General features: G+C 41.3%; 1 protein-coding gene across 3 annotated transcripts in view; it reads left to right on the forward strand.

Moving 5' to 3' along the window:
* The window catches only part of LOC140395626 (BAR/IMD domain-containing adapter protein 2-like), a 91,644-nt gene that overhangs the window by 45,626 nt on the left and 22,144 nt on the right, over window positions 1-23,874 (forward strand). For all 3 annotated transcript variants that reach the window (XM_072483622.1, XM_072483621.1, XM_072483624.1), the window contains 5 exons: window positions 2,952-3,013; window positions 3,636-3,707; window positions 6,443-6,580; window positions 21,259-21,411; window positions 23,422-23,673. In XM_072483622.1, coding sequence (XP_072339723.1) covers window positions 2,952-3,013; window positions 3,636-3,707; window positions 6,443-6,580; window positions 21,259-21,411; window positions 23,422-23,673 — 677 coding nt within the window. The remainder of the gene's footprint in view (window positions 1-2,951; window positions 3,014-3,635; window positions 3,708-6,442; window positions 6,581-21,258; window positions 21,412-23,421; window positions 23,674-23,874) is intronic.

Genomic DNA, 23,874 nt, shown 5'->3' on the forward strand with positions numbered 1-23,874 from the left:
AAAGGCTTCTGAGGATTGTAGGGATGGAGGTGAGAGAGGAATTCTTGGAGGGATCTGAAAACAAGGCTTGGAGCCAATGTAGATCAGCAAGCATTGATGATTGGTCAACAGGGCATGGTGTGAGAGAGAATATGTGCAACAGAGTATGAGCTGAAGCTGTGGTGGGTGGAAAACTGAAGGCTGGCCAGGAGAATACTGATCTGTCCACATTTCCCATCTGTGCAGTTTGTTAGTGTGAGCAATTACAAGGTCTGTGCATTCAATGATTGTCCCATTGTCAGGACAACATATTGGAGTCTGATGCACGTGATTGGTCCGTAATGTGCACACTGTTTCCTTTTCTTAAACTATTTTATTATTCAAAGAAAAATTGTACATATTTTGTGAAGGTGACATACCATTGGTTAGATGGTTATATTGAGGTTCTTGCTGTAATTAAGACTATGCTGGAAATCACACCCTCTTCGAATCAGAGCAAGCGGACTTCCTTCTGATTCAGTGAAATCACTGAGATTTCTTAATTCCCATTAATATAGCTAAGGTATTTACAATATATGGAGCTTTTCCAACCTTGCTGAACACGTGAGAATCCTTGATGGCTTATGAGTGCTTTCCAAGTTTACCCATTTGTAGTACTCTGTGAGTGGGGAGATCTGGGTAAAATAGTATTCCGCGAAAATGTTAGGGCTGCTTGGTGCTGACAGAGTTCCATTTGTTCGCAAGATAACTGGTATGTGTCTCAGAAGCATTTTGCCCACATTTGTTGTGAGGAGAGAGCATGCATCCTCTTGTGGCTTGAAGTAACATCTGCTTAAGTAGGGGAACTATATTTTTATAGAGAGTAGGCCTAATATATATAGGCTTAAGAGTGTAGGAATTCAGCCCCATCATGTTTCCTGTGGCCTTCTGGATTTCGCTCCAAATGTCTTTATGCAGAACTGTCTGCATTCCCAAACGCAATCCCCTCCAGGGAGGGGTGGAATTTTTGAACTATCTGTGAAGTTCACTAATGCATCATTATCTTAAGACCCTAGTATGGTCTATTACAAGTGCTGGTTGTGAAGACATTCTTTCATGCCTGTTTCCATTCTTTTTCCTTCTGCTGACTCAAGTCTCATAGCTAGGCTTCCCTCTGGAATTCTGATTTGTTAATATGATTTTTATTCCTTCATGGGATGTAGGCATCACTGGCTGGGCCAGCATTTATTGCCCATCTCCGAGGGCATTGAAAAGTCAACCACATTGTGTAGATCAGCCGCTGTCCTTGTCTGAGGAAGGATGTTCTTGTTATGGAGGAAGTGCAGCGAAGGTTTACCAGGCTGATTTCTGGGATGGCAGGACTGTCATATGAGAAGAGACTAAGTTGTTTAGGATTATATTCATTGGAGTTTAGAAGAGCGAGAGGGCATATCATAGAAACTTATAAAATGCAACAGGATTGGACAGTGTAGTTTCAGAAAGAATGTTCCCGATGGTGGGGGAGTTCAGAACTAGGGGTCATAGTTTGAGGATAAGGGGTAAACGTTTTAGGACTGAGGTGAGGAGAGATTTCTTCACCCAGAGAGTGGTGAATCTGTGAAATTCACTACCACAAAAGGTAGTTGAGTCCAAAACATTGTGTAATTTCAAGAAGGAATTAGACATAGCTCTTAGAGCTAAAGGGATCGGGGGGGGGGGGGGGGGGGGGGGGGGGGGGGGGGGAGAAGAGCGGGTTCAAGGTATTGAACTTGATGATCAGCCATGATAATGAATGGTGGAGTAGGCGCAAAGGGCCGATGGCCTCCTGCTGCTTCTATTTTCTGTGTATGACTTTACAAGCTGACTAGGTTCCAAGGCTTGTTTGTGAGGCTGTTTGTGTGTTCACAACTTCTTGCCGACCCAGAGATGCCCACAAAAAAATTTAGCTAGACCATGGGTGGATTTTTCTGCCCCGCCGCACCAGCACGCTGTCGGGACACTCTGTTTTGCCAGCTGGTCAATGGGGTTTATAAATCCAAAAAATTACAAAATCCGATACACACTCTGCCCCAAGCATTTCCGATAAGGGGTGCTCAACCTGTAATAGTACTTGTGCTACTGGACTTTTGAATAGGAATTTAAGCATGTGGGTGCTGTGTAGTAGCAGCTTCCTCTCTTGTCCAACTTTGATGATTTCCTGGATCACACCCTCTTATTTCACAACCGCTCCCCTGGTCATATGTTTTCCAGTATTGACAAGAAGACTAATGTCCAGACAACCTGAAGAGGATCATTCTATCAAATTTGAAAATGAAGTCTCCAAAATTGGATTTCTTCTGCATAATTTAAATACATTTTCATGTGTTTGATATTTATAAATTTTTAAAAAAGGCTTGCACTCTGCGTTTCATTCCTGGCTTGCATTGCTAGTTGTTGCAAGTGCTATAACCGAGGCTGTAAGTTTTCCCTTCCCTTTGTTCCCCAAGATATTATCCATGTGGTACATCACATCTTGATTGGAGTGAGTTTAAACATTTCAGGTAAGGGGAGTGTATTCTGAGCAAATGTCAAAGACAGCTTTAGTGATGGGAGGGGCAGAAGTGGCTTTGAGTTCGTTTTGAGCATACTAAATGGCAGGTTTAGACTTGCAACATCACCAGCTTTCCAAATGCAATATTTTTACCTTTTAGTAAGCTAATTTGAGTGATATTGGGGCTGTTGGAAGGCAATATGGCACTAAGCTCTTGACCAGTGATGAACAGGTATTGTTACTTGGAGGGAAGAGTAGAAATATAAGTGGGAAAACTAATTAAAAGAAAAAGCAAAGAAACCTCCAAGCAGAGTTTAATTAAACTTGTATTCTGCATTTTTGACATGACACCTATTTTGTATCCCAATTGCCTTAATCACTATGCCCATATGTCGTGTGGATGCTGTATTTAATATTCTAAAATGGCAGAAAGTTATTTTAGCTTCCGTTTGTTACTTTGCAGGGGATGTTTTGTTCCAGATGGCAGAGGTCCATAGGCAAATTCAGATACAGCTTGAAGAAATGGTGAGTATTCCTTTTAAGGCAGTATGCATGCACATTTGAATTTGCGAGTGCTTGTATCTGATGAGCAAAGGTTTCTGTCAAGAGATATATGTAAATTAAATTCTGTTTAATTATTCTTGAGAGCGGAATACTTTTTCAGCCAAAATAGCTACAAATGAATATACTTCTGGCAGATTAGACACTCACACATGCCTCTGTTCACATCCAATTTGCTCGTTGAGAGAAATGTGTTTGACATTTAGCCAGCAAATTAAATCGCGACTGCTATATTGCAGTTTTATTCTGGCAAAAAATCAGAATGGTCATCTTTGCATTTTGATATTTTTATTCAGTGTAGAAATTGCAATTCTTGATTAGGAGAAGAGGCTTCTGGGGATAAGAATCCAAGTCAATTAGTGTTCAGAGAATGTGTGTATGTGTGGTAAAATTATAGCTTTTAAGGAACTGAACTTATGGAGGAGGGAAGCATCACTTGCACATGACTAATCTGAGAATCCAAAGTACAATCAGTGCCTCTGCAACGTGGGCGATTGTGAGTACATGTGTGTGGGTGTTCAGGGGGATTCTTGTGCTCTTGACATTATTGAAATTTAATGTTGCTGACGTTTTCTTGTCATTGCAGTTGAAAGTGTTCCACAATGAGCTGTTGATGCAACTGGAACAGAAGGTTGAGTTAGATGCCAAATACTTAAGTGTAAGTTTCAGGTTGAATTCTATGCTGACATATCACTTGATTAATAAAGTCATTACTAATCTTTTTGTTCACTTCACTGAGTTAATTTTACAGCAAGAAAAGCTGGTATATTTTCAAATTAACTTCAACATAGCATCAACTGATTACAAGATTGTAATCTAAAAGGGTTAAGACTATAAGTGTAATGAACTCGAGGGTTTAATTATAGCTTTGAAATTGTTCCTATCCACCAGTCATTTATTAGGAGGGAATGGTGGTTTGGCTTTTGGAAAAAGTTTCCTGCCACAGCAGTTGCCATCAGTAGATTCTACAGACATTCTGGAGTGATGGGCTTTATATATTTGTAAATTTAATGCAGCACACATTTGCTGACATGACAAGACCTTTAATGTAATAAAACATCTGGATGCACTTCACAGGAACATGCCACAGCAGGAGATATTGGGTCTGATAACCAAAGGCTTGATCAAAGAGGTAGATTTTAATTATTTTAAAGGAGGAAAGGTAGAGAGGGGAGAGGTATAGGCAGGTCATCCTATCACTTGGAACCTAGACAACTAAAGGTATGATGGTAATGGTGGAACGAATACAATTGGGAATGCACAAGACGGTTTTAAGGCTGAAGGACAAGGGGCGGGGTGAGACCATAGAGGGATTTGAAAACCGATGAGAATATTAAAATCAAGCTGTTGCTTGACTAGAAGCCATTGTAGGTCAGCAAGCACCGGTGCGATAGGGGAACAAATGCAAGTTAATACATGAATGTGACACACAGATTGACTTAATCACAGACTATCATCAGTGGAGGGATGGAGTCAGTAGCTGGCGGGCGTTACTGACTTAATTCTTCCCAGTATTTAGTTAGAGGAGATTTCTGCACATCCATTACTGGATATCCAATTCTGCAATAGTGGAGGAATTGAGAGATATGGTGGAACTGGGTGTCGTTGGGCTGCATGTAACTACAAATGCTGTGGTTTATGTCATCAGGCGCAGCATGAGGATGAGAAATGGGAGGGGCCAAGAATAGATCCTTGGGGGACATGAGAGGTAATGGCGCAAGGGCAGGAAGAGTTGCTGTTGCAAGTGATACTCTGGCTAAGATTAGATAGATAAGAATGGAACCAGGTGAGAGCAGTCCTGCTTGGCGACAGTAGAAGTGTTGGGTGGAAGGACGGTAGACAGGTCAATAACACAAGGAGGGAACGTTCACCTTCGTCACGGTCACACAGAATGTCATTTGTGACTTTGATAAGAGCTGCTGCAGTACTTTGACTGATGGCATCCTGGTTGGAGGAATTCAAACATAGAATTCTAGGAAAATGAGAACGGATTTGAGAGGTGATGATGGGCTCAAGGATTTCGAAGTGGAAAGGGAGGTTGAAGATGGGTGGTCGTTTGCAAGGACAATGGGGTCAAGGGTTGCTTTTCTTTTGAGGAGAGGGGTGATGGCGGCTTTATAAAGGAGAGAGGGGCAACATCTTAAGTGCGAGAATCATTTACAATATCGGCTAACGTGGTGACCAGGAGGGGAAATTGGGTGAGTAACATGGGAACCAGGAGGGAAAATTGGGTGATCACTTTAGTGGGATTAGGATCAAGGAAACAGGAGATAGGTCTGTTGAATAAGATGAGCTTGGAGGGCAGATAGGGGATAGATGTGGGTTCAACGTTTAGGCACTGGGGAAAGCATTGAAAGTTCGTCTAGGTGGGCTACTGGAAGGCAGGGACACGGCAGAGGTAACTGATCAGATGGTCTTGATTTTGGTGACAACAAAGTCAATGAGTTCTTTACACTTAATTGCCAATTAAAATGTTTTGGTTCATGTGGCATATGGATAAAGCTGTCCTCTCCTACTTGGCAAAGAGACACATTTCAGTTTATAACCAATCTGCTTGTTCGTATATGATGCTTTGCATTTACTTTACTTATTAACTATGTAATTCATATTCTGTCTGTCTGGATCACTGGCATCAGAACTGCACCTTTCACTCTGAGAAATGCAAGTTTCTGACAGTTAAGTGAATCTGCTTTTGAATTAGTACATTAGCATATTAATTTACTGATCTGAGTGATAAATGGAAACAATTGGATGTCATGATGAACACTTGTCCCAAGTTGGAGGCAATTCTACAATAAATGTAGTCAAATACGTAGCTCCAAGAGCACCTCATGTGGTCAGCTTAAAAACGTCATAAATTTATATAGTAGCTCATATGCTTTGAAGAATTTGTAAATTTGCAGGAATTAATTTTTTGGGCAAATTGGCATGTTTTTAATATCCGCTGCCAGGCATGTGATTCTCATTACATGGACTCGCTAGCCTCAGCAATAACTATTGTATTTGTATAGCGAAAGGATCCTTTTAGAATTGTTCTTTCAAGGCTCCTATCATTAGCTGTTAAATTCAAGCCTTACTGAATAATCGACAATAGAAGATGTGGTTACCTTTACTGGTAGACAAAAGGTTTGTCCTATTTTGTCTGTTTTCCAAATCCAGAACAGGTTCTCACCTGTATACTTTAATGATTGTTATGAAATGATTAATCTCATAGGTTATGTTAGAAACCACTTGAACTAAAATTGGTCTGAAATCAATACCATAATTATACCTTGACTGATTTTTAAAAATGTTTTTCCTTTTACTTTTTATTAACCCACAACAAAGGCAGGTTTCCTTCCTGTCTCCATTGATAGTTTTGTTAATTTAGTTCTATTTGCGTTTTCTTTTTAGGCAACATTGAAGAAGTATCAAGCCGAACACAAAGCCAGGTTGGAGTCCCTGGAAAAGTGCCATGCTGAGCTGAAGAAATTGCGAAGAAAAAGCCATGGGAGCAAGAACCCACAGAAGTATGGCGATAAAGAAATGCAGGTAGGGACTCTCCCTGGTGTTCTTCACATGATCAGTTATTTGAACATGGTTTTGGAAATGGTTTTTTAAAAATTGTGTGTGTGTTTAAGAATGGCCTGTGTTGGTGAATTGATGGAGCAGTGGATGCTCTCCTGAGATTCCAAGAGTTGAGCTGCACCTGGCCGGGAGTGCTCCAAGTTGTGTTTAGTGTCAAAAGCTGTTCTTTTAATGCTGATTTTGGTATGGACTTTGCTTAAACAAGACAAATTACATTGTAATCAGACCACTTGCTATCTTGGAAAAATACAGTTGTGTGGTGATCTTGGGGAGCACTTGCATTGACAAGTTTAAATACTTGTGAATACATTTTCTCAATTTACTGTCATCAAAGCAATTGCAGGCACCAACCCTTTGACCCAGTGAAATATGTTTCAAATGTAACATGACATTTAAATAATTTTAGCTAAAATAGTTAGGCTTGAACCTAAAATTAGTATTTAATGTTCTAAATACTTGCAATGAATTACCCACAAAACTCAGTTGCAGGAGTTGGAAATCCTCTGCGCTCAAAGCTCCTGAAAAATTTCTAACTCTGGGAAACAGAACTTAATCCCCAGAGGTGGTGATAACTGCCATTTGCATCTTGAACATCTTTCAAAATGATAAATAATATTATGTATGTTGTATCTTTAGTATCAGTAGCATTTTCCAGCACAGACCCCTGGATTGTAATCAAAGCAGAAACCTTGACTTGATTTTTTTTTTTCTTCCCAGCCAATTGCTGAGCCAATTGTAATGTTGCCAGTGATGTTTTGGCTGTGATTATTTTAGCTCAAGGGATTGAAGCTGAAACCTACCTGGACTGTAAAGCTAACTAATAAAACACTGATTAATTTACCTATTGAATCACATGAGAGAATATAGAACTTGTTTTTTTTACTTGCCTCCACACTAGAGTAGGAATGCTGAGAGCTTGGCTCACTGTGCCATTTTTCACACTGATAGCAATTTCCTACGGAGAAATTATATATTCTGCTTAAAATGATGTCTACTGAATAAATATTTTCATGATGCATCAATGAAAATAATGGGATTTATAAAAAAAAAAAAAAATCCAGAATAGAGATATAAATTATGCTGAAACATGTGGTTGTAGAATTTTCCATTCATATTTCCTCCTTTGGCCTATTTAAATTACTTAACGCGATGTTTGAAATTTTAATGAATTCCTTGAAACATATTTTCTCATTGTAAAACCCCACAGTCTTGGCACATAGCAGTCTGCTGTTGTTCGGGCAATTTCACTGCAGAGCACAAAAAGCGACAGAGTAGCAGAAGCAAGATTTTGTTAGGTTATTCAAGCACTTGGCTTCCACCAAGAATTGCACTGTAATTAGATTAATTGCATTTGTAAGACTAACCTTGCACAGAATCATGTAAGTATGAGGGCCCTATTAAAATGTAGAGTTCACGATCTTATATCTTTTGTGTTCACAAGATGATGTATTTGATAACAGCAATTTGTATTGGAATTTTAGTGTTATAGAATCATAGAATCACTACAGTGCAGAAGGAGGCCATTTGGCCCATCAAGTCTGCACCGACCATCTCAAAGAACACCCTACGTAGGCCCACGACCCACCATATCCCTGTAACCTAATAACCCCACCTAACCTTTTGAACACTAAAGGGCAATTTAGCATGGTCAATCCACCTAACCTGCACACCTTTGGAATGTGGGAGGAAACTGGAGCACCCGGAGGAAACCCACACGGACACGAGGAGAATATGCAAACTCCACACAGTGACCCAAGGCAGCAATCGAACTCTGGTCCCTGGCGCTGTGAGGCAGCACTGTGTGCCACCGTGCCGCCCCAATAAATTGTCTCTAGGTGCTTTACAGGAGTTTTTGTGACCCTGAGCCACATAAGGAGTTAATAGGAAAGGTGGCCAAGCGCTTGATCAAAGAGATTTTAAAGACTGTTTTAAAGACTAGAGTGCTACAGGGGTAAATGGGTTTAGAATGGGTTTAGAAAGGGAATCCCAGACAGTAGACCCTAGAAGGCTGACTTTACAGCCCCCAGTGATGGTGATTAAAATAGGGAATGTGCAAGAGGCCAGAGTTTGGAGGAGGTTACAAATATAATGAGGGATAAAAGGTTTTGAAAACAAGGTTGCAAATTTTAACATGAAACGTGACTGGGGGCAATGTGGTTTAGGGGCAATGTGGTTTAGTGAGCAATGGGATGGATGGGTGGATGAGCATGATTGGTGAAAGCTGGGATAGAGGCAGCAGAGTTTTGGATGAGTTTTAGTTGTGGAGGGTGGAAGATAGGAAGCTGCATAAGCAAACATTGAAATCGTCACACCCAGAAGCAGCAGCATAAATGAGGATTTTACTTGTGTACCTTGATGGAAAATGAATGCTTTCAATTGTTTCTTTAAAATGTGCTTTTATGCTTTGACCCCCTTAAAGCTCCAGTAAATGTCCAAATTTGATGGAAAGAAGAGCTGTTTAATCTGGTCACTTACTCTCTTCTGATACTACTGTGTAAAATATTTCTATAAATTTAGACCTGCTTTTCTGCCTTTCAAAGAGTGATGTTGTGCTGCTCATGCATCTTGAAGCTGCTTTGTGCAATCAGAATTATATCTACTGAGGTTCACAAGTTGGTAAAGTATTTCAGCAGCATAGGCCTTCTATTTGTACATGAAAGTCCTTTATAAAATGTTCACATTTTTGCTTATTAAGTTGCCCATTTTCATGAAGCAAACAAAAATCTAGTATCATATAGTGATCAGGGGGAAATGGTGGCAAAGTGATAACGTCACTGGACTAGTAACCCAGAAGCTCAGGCTAATGTTCTATAACCAGGAGTTAAAATCCCACTACGGAAGCCGGTGGAATTTGAATTTAAATCATAATCTGGAATTGAAAGGCTAGTTGTTTAATGAACCGGATGTGGGTTTTTTAAAATGTCATTTAGGGAAGGAAATATGCTGTCCTTACCTGGACAGGCCTATCTGCGACTCCAGACCCACACAGTTAGGTTGACTCTTAGCTGCAATGGTGTAGTTCACGGGCAATTGGGGATAGACAACAGATGCTGTAAATAATTAAGGGAAGCTGTACCATATGATTCCTTTTTTAAAAAAATTCTTTCTTGGGATGTGGGTGTCACTGGCTGGACCAGCATTTGTTGCCCATCACTTGGACTGAGTGGCTTACTAGGCCATTTCCCTGGGGGGCAGTTAAGAGACAACCACATCACTCTGTGAATCTGGAGTCACATGTAGGCCAGACCAAATAAGGATGGCAGATTTCCTTCCCTGAAGGACATTAGTGAACCAGATGAGTGTTTTCGACAATCGGCAATGGTTTCATGGCCATCATTTCACTTTAATTCCAGATTTTTTAATTGAATTCCAATTTCACCATCTGCCGTGTGGGATTTGAATCCAGGACCTCAGTGCATTAGTCTGAGTCTCTGCACTACTAGTCCAATGACAATAAAACTACAGCACCGCCTACCTGAAATGTATCAAACTAAATTTAATTTGTGTGTCTGATGCCATGGAAACAGTGTCACACTAGACAGTTCAGCATAATGTGCTGTTGCTATGATGTGTTGCTGAGAATCCTTGTGGCTCTGAGGCGTGTTATCACAACACTTGCAGGGCCACTTTAGCTACACACAAATGAGCTTATTAAAATTTATAGCCCTAAAGCGTTTGGGCTTGTGTGCTTTGTACTCTGGAACGCTGTGTGCTGATGTTCCACTGTTTTTAGAATTACAAGCCTCGTGTTCTTCCTTTATAGAACATTAACTTGTCTCAACATGCCACAGTTTTATGTGTGTAAACCGCCCCCCCCCCCCCCCCCCCCCCATCACCACCACCACCAAAAAAAAGCTTCTTGCCAAATGTAAATCATTCAGAAATAAGAATAGCTCAGTGGAGTTTCATTCGTATGTACATGGTTATAATTTTTTTCAAATTAACGTGTTGCTTTGCAATTCTTATTTAGACTATATTGGAGATAATTTGATCATGTAGAATATGTGCTGAGTATATTCAGTCGCTTTTTTAATAATAAAATGGCTGATATCTGGGTGCAGTCTTTATCAATTCTCCCCAAACAGTATCTCTAAATAACCAAAATGCATTTTAAAACTTTCTAACAACTCTCTACAAAGTGATTGCAGTGAAGGGTGATTCCCTCACTGTACCACCGCCCCCCCCCCCCCCCCCCCCCCAGCTCTTTGTTCAGTACAACCGTCAGCCACAATGAGTCACACTGTTACCAATTGCACTGTGTATATCACCAGTGCTTTTAGAAAGCTGTCATAACATTTGAAATCTGTTAAATGCTCCATGTAGGTGTGCTGTTTCTAAGGACAATGCAAGTGATGGTTCCAAGAGTAAGAATTGGGTTTACAATACAAGACTTCTAGGATTCCCTTGTAATGGAGGGTTTTAATCTGTCAAATCCTGACAGTGTGAACAATATCACTTTTTGTTGTATGTTTTATTATTGGTCCTTTACAAGTACAGTATAAATGGCTTGACAAAGAGCTAATGTGAAAAATTACACATTTGGATTGGATTTGAGTGAGACAGTGAAATGACTGAAAGATGTTCTTGCAATTAAAATTGCCTGTGACTCAGGTTGATTTCACAGAATATATTCTGTTTTCAGTAGCTTCAAGCATTTTTCTACTGGCTCAAATTGTAAAATCTTGATTTTGTATTCAATGCCTCTGAATATACAATCTAGGATTGCATTTGCACTTCATGTAGTTTCATCTACTTGCACGTCCACATCTAATGACCAGTTAATCTGCACACCAAAGTTCCTTTACTCCTTAGTTGAGTTTCCTTTCCTCTTGCTTCCAAAAACGCAGTGTTTCATATTTCTGTACTATTAGACCTTGCTGAGATGAGTGAGCTTATCCACTGTTGACAGGTTCTAGTAATTGACTGAAACCTTTGGCTCAAGATGGGCCTTCCTGAGCAGGCTGCTTTCTTGCATCAGGTTCTTTTCATGTTAATTGTAAGGTGGAAGTTGTGTCATGCATTGGAGTACGAGTCCATACTACATTGCAATTGCACTCAGTCATCTGGCAAACGGAAAGTCGCTAGACATGTCCTTGGAGACCTTGGTCTAGGTCTGGAATCGTCTCCGATTTGAGCAGCTTCCACCCATGTGATATCTGATTTTGATGCCACGATCACCATCATGGAAGGCATCAGAGAAAAGGCAAAGAAAACGTGCTGAGGGTTGGCATTTGTCTTTAGCTCAGCTTAACTCCACTAGTGACTGCGAAATGGATCTGAAGACTCATCAGTATACACAAACGTGCTAGCATGCCTTCATGGAACTATCAAACCATTATGATGGGTTTCTCAGGTCATCCAAATTTCTTCAATGCCTTACAAAGGCCCTCATGGTTGACTGTGTCAAAGGCCAATAAATGGGATGTAGAGATCCATTTGTAAAGATCTGGCAGCACACTCTTGAGCTGTCAATATCAAAAATGAGATGCATCCAAGAACTACCAAGACAGAGTTGCCTTCGGCAAACTTTGAACATCAGTCTGGGAATGAAGAGGAGTAAGCCTGCCTTCCGGACTGAAATTCTATAGAGCAATAGTACTGTCCACTCTGTGCTAGGCATGCAAATCTTGGACTGTACCAGTATCACATCAAGATGCTCAACCACTTTAACGTGTTTTGTCTTCGGTAGCTTCGGAAGATCATAAAGCAGGACAAATACCAGACACTTGAGATGTTCACCTGAGCTTGCATTCCAAGTACACACACCATATTAAGAGTATCAACGGAGTGTGGCTTGTTGACAGAATGCCTGGTACTTGCTTACCAAAGCGAGCAAATCTTTTATGGAGAGCTTGAGTCTGGAGTGTGCCATCATGGCAGTCAAAGAAAGTGCTACAAGGACACTCTGAAGGCTTCAGGGGTTTTGATATCTACATTGAATGGACGCTCACCCAGAATTGCTGCATCTGATGCAAACAAATAAATGATGCGGCTTCCTTCAAATGCAAGCATGTATCAGGAGGAGAAAACCCAAGCAGAAAACCCCGAGCAGACTTGTTCAAAGCTCAGTTCTATTTGCAGCAGAACTTTCCAGATTGGTCTTACCAGTCCCCTACATGCCCACTGGGATCCCACCAAACACCACAGATGAAGAGCAAGGTCATCTTCACCTCGACGGATAAACAAGAAACTATTTGACCCTCTGCATTTTCCACCTGTCTACTCTTCCTGCTGTCCGATATGCCTTTATGAGGGCTCTAACAGCCCAATTCACAATTAATTCATCACTACATTTTGTTACTTTGTGTTCTCATTTTCCAAGTTATTTCTGGGTGTTTTTTAAAAAAAATCATGCGCTATGACCACTATGAAGCATGACTAATTACATGTTTCCAGTCTGGAAAACTTCCATTTTGCTCATACCTGTTACTTTCTATCTCACTCTGTGACCATATTGACTTTTCTTCATCCTCTCAACATGCCACTTGGCAAGAAGAACAAACTTGCTTTTATGTCACACCTTTCACAACCCCAGCATGTCTCAAAGATTTTACAGCCAATGCCGTACTTTTAAAATATTGTCACTAGGAATGTCCTGTTTATATTATCCTGTTGTAATGACCTGCGTAATACTTTATTTGTAAACCTACTGACTGTACCCAATGAATATCTATGCTCTGTTATTTCTTCCAAGAGTTCTTGCAATGTTTGCAGCATTTCCCATTGGGACAGATTACTTACCTTCCTAGTGACAGAGCGTGGGGAATCACTGCTGTAGAAGTCATGGAAATGGACCTGTGACATGGCACTGCATACTGGCGCACCAATCCAACTTCAGTAGCCTATAATTTAGGGAAGCTTCAATTTGTTGAATAGTTAAGCTAGAGCAAGGTTTTTCAAAGTGTAGGTTGTGACCCACGGGTGGCTGTCGGAAGGGTAGTGGAGCGATCGGTCATGACGTTCTGCGGTGGTACCAATTGCAGGAGAAACGGCCACAACCGGCATTTAAATTGAGAATGGCAGCTGCTACCAGCTTTGGAATGAGCCTGTGTGCAGTTTTCCGGCCATAAGCGGCAGTAGTGGGCAGGTCTGCGCGCCCTGCATGTACACTTGATGTAAATCGCCCTGTATGTCTACGGGCCAGAATTCCACGTCTGAATCTGCTGGAGGGCTGCTCAGGAGAGTCCACGGCAAGTCAGAGCTGTGCTAGTGCTAGTGTGAGCCCTGCACAAAGATCCAGGGCTCTGCGGAACAGTCTACAAAGAAGAAACTTAACTTAATAAAGATGATTTCTTGAGGCATGGTTTTGTCAGTTGTGCCATTGCAAATAAGGATGCAAAGCCCATGTGTGTTATATGCTGGGAAATTCTGGTGAATGAGAGAAGTTTCAGATTTTGAAAGAGAAGTGGTGTGCGAAAAATTCTTTTTTTTAGTTTGAGACAGCTGACTCCAAATGAAAAGACTAAGCTGCTGTACCTGACCTGTGATGGCACATTCAAAACATGCCAAAGGTTCATGAGGCTGTCGGCATTCTGGAGTAGCATCTCCCAGGAGTATCCAGTGCTGAGTAAAACAAGCATTTTGTTGTTATTGCCCTTCACGACGACCTACATGTGCGAGATTAGATTTTCCGTTCTCACAAGATGAAGGTGGCACAAAGGAACAGGCTGAGGTCTGATGAATCATGGAATGTGTGCAGCATGATTGACACAGGAACAATTATAGACTTTTTTTTCCCAGCATTAGTTCTCAGATTGGTGGCCACCTTGAACAGTTGATAATATGGCCATTGTGTCAGCCTGGAGTTCCCAAATTTTTATTTTAACTATTTGTAGTATCATCCTTGAATTTCATCCCTTAAGTAATGCTATTACAATTGCAAAAAGAATTTCTGCTCTGACCTATTTCCTGTAGCTATGGCAACAGCCCATCATCAGCACATTTCTATTGGAATAGTGGTGTGAGTCATGAAAAATGACATTTCCATGCAATAATTGAAGATCAAGGCTGTTTATGGAAATCTTGCCAAAACAGGAATTGCAAGAATTCTCTTCCTCTAGCATGGTAAAAATGCAATGCCCTTCAGAGCAAAGGCAAAGAGTTGTTGTCAGTGCAAATGAGCATGTATATTGAAAATTCTGCTTGTTTTGGCATATTTTAAATTAGCATCTCTGGGGGAGGCAGAAGTGTAGTGGTATTGTCACTAGACTAGTAATCCAGAAACCCAAGGTAATTCTCTGGGGTTCCGGTTCGAATACCACCATTACAGTTGGTGAACTTTGAATTCAATAAAAATCTGGAATTTAAAGTCTAATGATGACCATGAAACCGTTGCTGACTGTTGTGAATAATTATCTGGTTCACTAATGCCCTTTAAGGAAGGAAATTTGCCGTCCTTAACTGGTCTGTCTGACGTGTGACTCCAGACCCACCGCAATGTAGTTGATACTTAAACGCCCCCTGAACGTTGAAGGGCAATTCGGGATGTGGAACAAATGCTGTCCCAGCCAGTAATGCTCACATCCAATGAATAAACAAAGAAACCTTGCAGAATGCTAATAATTACAGACATCACCATTTAATACTCCTATTGCATAACCTGTTTCTGATAACGTCTCCTTTTTTTGTAGTTTCATTCAGCTTCCTTGTAAATTCAGTCTGGAGCATTGTGTGCAGGGTGTGGCTTTATCCCTTAGTTTATCACTTAACTATTACAACTCCAGTTTTCTTTTTAATTTTGAAAATAAATTTAGAGTACCAATTCTTTTTTCCAATTAAGACTCAATTTAGCGTGGCCAATCCACCTAGCTTGCACATCTTTGGGTTGTGGGTGCGAGACCCACGCAAACACGAGGAGAATGTGCAAACTCCACACGGACAGTGACCCAGAGCCACGATCGAACCTGAGACCTCGCGCCGTGAGGCAGCAGGGCTAATCCACTGCGCCACCGTGCTGCCCCCATATGTGTTTAATTAACATCTTTGCTTTTGTACAGTTCGCCTTTTGTTCATTGCCAAATTCCAAATTCACATAACCCCTTGGAAGCCTTGATTTAGCTACATACTTCCAAATCTTAATCCTTCCTCCACAGTGCAAGCGAGGAGTGCACTCTTGTGGTGCATTACTGACTGTCATTATATTTATTCTTACTCTGGTCATACTAATAAAGGGGAATTATATCTTTGGCCTTTTTTTTCCTCCTCTGAAGTAACGTCACTAAAATTAATGGTCTATAATAGAACATAGAACATAGAACAATACAGCGCAGTACAGGCCCTTCGGCCCACGATGTTGCACCGAAACAAAAGCCATCTAACCTACACTATGCCATTATCATCCATATGTTTATCCAATAAACTTTTAAATGCCCTCAATGTTGGCGAGTTCACTACTGTAGCAGGTAGGGCATTCCACGGCCTCACTACTCTTTGCGTAAAGAACCTACCTCTGACCTCTGTCCTATATCTATTACCCCTCAGTTTAAAGTTATGTCCCCTCGTGCCAGCCATATCCATCCGCGGGAGAAGGCTCTCACTGTCCACCCTATCCAACCCCCTGATCATTTTGTATGCCTCTATTAAGTCTCCTCTTAACCTTCTTCTCGCCAACGAAAACAACCTCAAGTCCGTCAGCCTTTCCTCATAAGATTTTCCCTCCATACCAGGCAACATCCTGGTAAATCTCCTCTGCACCCGCTCCAAAGCCTCCACGTCCTTCCTATAATGCGGTGACCAGAACTGTACGCAATACTCCAAATGCGGCCGGACCAGAGTTCTGTACAGCTGCAACATGACCTCCCGACTCCGGAACTCAATCCCTCTACCAATAAAGGCCAACACTCCATAGGCCTTCTTCACAACCCTATCAACCTGGGTGGCAACTTTCAGGGATCTATGTACATGGACACCTAGATCCCTCTGCTCAGCCACACTTTCAAGAACTTTACCATTAGCCAAATATTCCGCATTCCTGTTATTCCTTCCAAAGTGAATCACCTCACACTTCTCTACATTAAACTCCATTTGCCACCTCTCAGCCCAGCTCTGCAGCTTATCTATATCCCTCTGTAACCTGCTACATCCTTCCACACTATCGACAACACCACCGACTTTAGTATCATCTGCAAATTTACTCACCCACCCTTCTGTGCCTTCCTCTAGGTCATTGATAAAAATGACAAACAGCAACGGCCCCAGAACAGATCCTTGTGGTACTCCACTTGTGACTGTACTCCATTCTGAACATTTCCCATCAACCACCACCCTCTTTCAGCTAGCCAATTTCTGATCCACATCTCTAAATCACCCTTAATCCCCAGCCTCCGTATTTTTTGCAATAGCCTACCGTGGGGAACCTTATCAAACGCTTTGCTGAAATCCATATACACCACATCAACTGCTCTACCCTCGTCTACCTGTTCAGTCACCTTCTCAAAGAACTCAATAAGGTTTGTGAGGCATGACCTACCCTTCACAAAGCCATGCTGACTATCCCTGATCATATCATTCCTATCTAGATGATTATAAATCTTGTCCCTTATAATCCCCTCCAAGACTTTACCCACTACAGACGTGAGGCTCACCGGTCTATAGTTGCCGGGGTTGTCTCTGCTCCCCTTTTTGAACAAAGGGACCACATTTGCTGTCCTCCAGTCCTCTGGCACTATTCCTGTAGCCAATGATGACATAAAAATCAAAGCCAAAGGTCCAGCAATCTCTTCCCTGGCCTCCCATAGAATCCTAGGATAAATCCCATCAGGTCCCGGGGACTTATCTATTTTCAGCCTGTCCAGAATTGCCAACACCTCTTCCCTACGTACCTCAATGCCATCTATTCTATTAGCCTGGGGCTCAGCATTCTCCTCCACAACATTATCTTTTTCCTGAGTGAATACTGACGAAAAATATTCATTTAGTATCTCGCCTATCTCTTCAGACTCCACACACAATTTCCCATCCCTGTCCTTGACTGGTCCTACTCTTTCCCTAGTCATTCGCTTATTCCTGACATACCTATAGAAAGCTTTTGGGTTTTCCTTGATCCTTCCTGCCAAATACTTCTCATGTCCCCTCCTTGCTCGTCTTAGCTCTCTCTTTAGACCCTTCCTCGCTACCTTGTAACTATCCATCGCCCCAACCGAAACTTCACACTTCATCTTCACATAGGCCTCCTTCTTCCTCTTAACAAGAGATTCCACTTCCCTGGTAAACCACGGTTCCCTCGCTCGACGCCTTCCTCCCTGTCTGACCGGTACATACTTATCAAGAACACGCAGTAGCTGATCCTTGAACAAGCCCCACTTATCCAGTGTGCCCAACACTTGCAGCCTACTTCTCCACCTTATCCCCCCCCAAGTCACGTCTAATGGCATCATAATTGCCCTTCCCCCAGCTATAACTCTTGCCCTGCGGTGTATACTTATCCCTTTCCATCATTAACGTAAACGTCACCGAATTGTGGTCACTGTCCCCAAAGTGCTCTCCTACCTCCAAATCCAACACCTGGCCTGGTTCATTACCCAAAACCAAATCCAACGTGGCCTCGCCTCTTGTTGGCCTGTCAACATATTGTTTCAGGAAACCCTCCTGCACACACTGTACAAAAAACGACCCATCTATTGTACTCGAACTATATCTTTTCCAGTCAATATTTGGAAAGTTAAAGTCTCCCATAATAACTACCCTGTTACTTTCGCTCATATCCAGAATCATCTTCGCCATCCTTTCCTCTACATCCCTAGAACTATTAGGAGGCCTATAAAAAAACTCCCAACAGGGTGACCTCTCCTTTCCTGTTTCTAACTTCAGCCAATACTACCTCGGAAGAAGAGTCCCCATCTAGCATCCTCTCCGCCACCGTAATACTGCTCTTGACTAGCAGCGCCACACCTCCCCCTCTTTTGCCTCCTTCTCTGAGCTTACTAAAACACCTAAACCCCGGAACCTGCAACATCCATTCCTGTCCCTGCTCTATCCATGTCTCCGAAATGGCCACAACATCGAAGTCCTAGGTACCAACCCACGCTGCCAGTTCCCCTACCTTGTTTCGTATACTCCTGGCATTGAAGTAGACACACTTCAAACCACCTACCTGAACGCTGGCCCCCTCCTGCGACGTCAAATCTGTGCTCCTGACCTCTATACTCTCATTCTCCCTTACCCTAAAACTACAATCCAGGTTCCCATGCCCCTGCTGCATTAGTTTAAACCCCCCCAAAGAGCACTAACAAATCTCCCCCCCAGGATATTTGTGCCCCTCAGGTTCAGATGTAGACCATCCTGTCTGTAGAGGTCCCACCTTCCCCAGAAAGAGCCCCAGTTATCCAAAAATCTGAAACCCTCCCGCCTGCACCATCCCTGTAGTGGAGAATTATATTGTTAAAAAATTTTTTTAGAGTACCCTATTCATTTTTTCCAATTAAGGAGCAATTTAGCGTGGCCAGTCCACCTACCCTGCACATCTTTCTAGTTGTGGGGGTGAAACCCATGCAAACACTGGGAGAATGTGCAAACTCCACACGGACAGTGACCCAGAGCCGCCGATCGAACCTGGACCTCGGTGCCGTGAGGGGAAAATTATATTGTTGTACTTTGGACAGGGAAGTATTGGTTTTGAACAGCCCCATATTGTGTAGAGAACATGGTTAATTTTCCTTTATTTAGCCATTACCTGCTTCACACTAGTGTGAATGCTTTATTTTTCATAATTGTCTTGGGGGATGTTAAGTTCCTTTATTTTTTTTTTTCCTTTCTCGCTATTTGAGTAATTTTGAGGGCTGTACAAGTTTTCTAGTAAACTGGAGTTTATTTCACTTAATCTTTAAATCAGCAATTCTGCAGTAAAGGATTAGTTTTGATTTGGCTCTGAGGTAAGATGAAACCGTTTTTAGACTCAAAGTAAAATTGCTTCTTTGTTCTTTGGCCTTGTGAAAGCTTTAAATGTAATTTTTATGCAAATTTATTTGTCAGTGCACCAGAGTAAAGCTTTTTATTCTAAGGTTCCACTTGCTTTCATTCTAAATCTTCAGGATTCATAGTTGATCACAAGCCAGCTAACGTTTGGTCTTTATGAACCGTTTCAACAGAGATTGATAACATTCATAATCAATCTCTGTTTCGACAATTCCAATCTTCACACAAATTAAATATCATAACTATCAAAACACAGCTAACAATTAATACAGTTGAGTGAAATATAAATTATAGTCACCTGTTTTTCGAGCATAAAATTGGCATTAAGCCTCTGAATTACACGGTGTGATCCGCCATTTCATGCAGCATTTTGGCTCTGGTGACTTTTAATTATCAAGCTCACCTTCCTGAAATGTGTATTAAGCTCTTTAACGTAAATCAAGTCCTATGTTGATTATTGGGCCATGGAAATGTAGTTCCATGTGGGCAGAGCTTCAGTCACCCTTCATCTGGCCAGTTGTACCAGATATTGAATGAGCTAAACAGCTATACTTTAAAAAGACTGCTGGAGGCCACACAGGGAATCATCTTTGATTTCTCTGCAATTGTCTTCTCACATCACTGGAATAATATGTTTGCAGTGCTAATGTTTAATCGATTTGTGATGGACGGAGGTTTAGGAATGTAAAGTTAACTTCACTTTTTATCTTCTGCCACTCCTGCGGCCCAATTAGGTTATTCCATCACGTTAATGAGAACATGTCCATGAGTGAGGGGAATAAATAGCTAGCTCCAGTAATCCTGCCCTGTGGTACTTTGTGAGCCATTACAATGGTTATTTAGTTTAATAAGTTTGATTTATTAAAAATATAACTTTGTTACAGAAGTGGTGAATGCTCACAAGTTCTACTTTCCCATTATTTTTTGAAGTTTAGTTCAGCAAATATTTTGTAATACATCTTGGTATAAATGCATTGCCTTATTTTGACACTATATCTCTATGACAAAGGTTTCACAAGTGATGCGCAATTAACATTGGCAGGTGAATGACTGGTAATTTGTACTGTGATACGTTTGTCAGGAAGAGAGGCATCTCCATATAACTGGTTCATTAGTCTACAATCAAATATTTTAGACCATGTTGCAATCCTAGCAAGCCAGAAATTGAGAATTTAAGTCCCACTGTAGCATGTTGTGAATTCAAATTGATAAATCTAATGTTTGGTGCCCCGGTGCCAGAAAAATGGTCACGAGCTCTTAAATTGTCCTTAAAACCTCCTTGGGAATTTGCACAATGAAAATCGATTCTAACCATGTCTACTGTTGCCATTTAGTCTGTTGTCTATAAATACGTTGTATATTATGGGATTACACTGAATAAATATATCCCTGCTAGTCCCCTTATTAAACCAGCATCGTTAATTTACCATTATTACATTGCTACTTTATAGTGGATCATATGTTCTGAATGTGAGCACAGGTCAAAAATGTGGGTTTGACTGTTTACTGAATAATCACCGATTTAACCCAAACTAAAATTGTGTGGCAGTGTAAATTTAGTTTGCAATATTTAAATTTTTATTTACGATTGTGCTCGCATTAGCTTAATTTCATAACCCTAGCCAATCATAATTGAAAATGTTTTCTTCTTTCATCCAACATCATTATTTTGTCACATTCCCTAAATGTTTTTACTTTATTTTTCTCTCTCCTCTCCCCAACCTCTGCAGTTTGTGGAGACAATAAGCAAAAAGCAATCTGATCTGGAGACCCACATTGGAGGTGGTTACAAAACAGCACTGAGTGAAGAACGTAGGCGGTATTGCTTTCTGGTAGAGAAGCAGTGTGCAGTTGCCAAGAATAACATGGTATACCACAGCAGGGTAAGTAATTTGCTAATTTTGTCAAAATAAGTAAATCTAACCACAACGTTGCAGCTTTTTAAAAATGTTCAAAGAGGAACAATGAAACAGGTATGCAAACGCTGCAGTGAATATCACATTGGCACAGTGGTTAGCTTCACAGCGGCAGGGACCCCAGTTTGATTCCCGGCTTGGGTCACTGTCTGTGCGAAGCCTGCACATTCTCCCTGTGCCTGCGTGGGTTTCCTCCCACAAGTCCCGAAAGACTTGCTTGTTAGGTGAATTGAACATTCTGAATTCTTCCTCGGTGTACCCGAACAGGCGCTGTAGTGTGGCTACAAGGGGGTTCTCCCAGTAACTTCATTGCAATGTTAATGTAAGCCTACTTGTGACACTAATAAAGATTATTATTATTATAAGTTGAGATATATGTTGCCTTCAGCTCGTGTCTACCTGTTCACATTGTTCCTGCAATTTTTCTTCTTTCTAACTTGAGCAGGCTGGGGACAATTCTAATGGCCAAATGTCACCCTGGATAAAATCAGCTAATTGAACAGAGATCAAGGTTCAGATTTGTCTGTTCCTGATCTGCATTGTTCAGGATAACACACTGTTCCACAGTGATAATGTTTAACATTACTTTGATATTGAAAGTGGTGCCTCATAAATAATCGAGCTGCTCTTGCTGCAGTAGTACACACCCGTATCAAATGTTTAACACCACAGTAGACCTTTGTATTGTATATCCTGAAGAAAAATGTAACAATTTCTTTTCATTGGCTTCCTTTTCCTCTTTCTGAAATAGTGGCAAAATGTAATTTTAGTTCCCTTTCTTTTCCTTGCCAATTTGCTCTTTGCCCTTGCCCCCCGCTGAAGGCATTAATTCCTTCCCAGTTCTGTTTATCTTCCATACATTACCCAAGTATCAAATACTTCTGTAGGTTGACAGTGAATGTCAGCATGTTACTTGATCCTGAAGGTTTTTGCAGCCAGTACTGCTTTTGTCCTCACTGGGCCACATCATCTGCGTGAGGTTACTGGACAATGATCAGGAAGGAACCAGGGCCCTGGCTGTGCATTTTTTTCACAAGCCACTTGTTGTATTGTTCACTTGTAACCACTTAACTTGACACCGATCCAAAGATGAAACCTTGTAACATTCCAAGTGATTAGCTGAGCCATCAAGGGACCTCTGTTTTGTTACTGATAATTACACAAGCAAAAGCTTCATAGCATTAAAAATTAAAAGGATATCAACCAATGTAAGGTGTGGCACAGTGGTTAGCACTGCTGCCTCACAGCACCAGGGACCGGGTTCAATTGCGGCCTCAGGTGACTGGAATTTGCACTTTCTGCCCGTGTCTGCGCGGGTTTCCTCCCACAGTCCAATGATGTGTAGGTTAGGTGGATTGGACACCATAAATTGCCCCTTAGTATCCAAAATGTTAGGTGGGGTTACTGGGTCGCGGAGATAGGATGGGGCTCTTTCAGAGGGTCGGTGCAGATTTGATGGGCCGAATGGTTCTTTCTGCACTTTAGGGATTCTATGAATAATATATTGTAGTAAAGAATATTTTCTTCTAACTTTCTATTAATGGCCTTGTCATTGTATGAATAGATTTGGCATACAGACTGAAATTACTGAATTAATTGTGAAAAGTTACAGATTAACTGATACATGTGGAAAAACTTGTATGAACAAAAACTTGCATTTTCAAAGTTATAAGCCTCTAGGTACATAAACAGCTGGAGTTCAACTGACTTCTTACAGCTGTGAAGTACAGTGCAGAGTTAATAGCCTTGGCTGTGCACAAAGGGATGCTGTGGGGAATTAGGCAATTACATTTTGCAGCGACAATAAAATAGCTTTTATCAGATTTTTACTTTTTTGCAACCTTTTTCTGCAATTTTTAATATTCAAGCCAACTAGTGACCTTTTTTAGATTTTTATTCCCTAAAATTGTTTAAATTAAGATCCTTGAAGTGTTGATTCATCTGAAGAAACCTCTAAGTTCTTTTTATCTTTAACAGGGCAAGGATATGATAACACAAAAGCTTCCTGGCTGGCAACAGTCCTGTAGTGACCCAACCAAAATGCCTGACCGTGCAATGACATTGGTGCAGCAGATGTCTTCAGGCAATGGAGGAACCCTCATCTCTGAACCCGTTGCTACCACCAAATCAGGGCTGACTATATCAGACCCCATTCCTGGTGCTAAACCTCTCCCAGTACCACCAGAGCTGGCACCTTTTATTGGTGGTGGTGGATTGGGTCAAGGTTCTGTAAGTATTGATTTTGTGAAAGTCAGTTTTGTGTATTTGAAACTGTTCTAATTTTGTTAAAAGGCCTGAATACATGAACTTATTTCTCTGCATGAATAGAACCCTTGTGCAGTACAAAGTATATTTTGAGTTCTCACTTAATGCTGTCACTCAGAAAAACATCATGCCCAATATCAACTGGAGGGCTTCCCTGTTTTACCA

Source organism: Scyliorhinus torazame, chromosome 18, assembly GCF_047496885.1.
Source record: "Scyliorhinus torazame isolate Kashiwa2021f chromosome 18, sScyTor2.1, whole genome shotgun sequence".
In the NCBI taxonomy this organism is placed as follows: domain Eukaryota; kingdom Metazoa; phylum Chordata; class Chondrichthyes; order Carcharhiniformes; family Scyliorhinidae; genus Scyliorhinus; species Scyliorhinus torazame.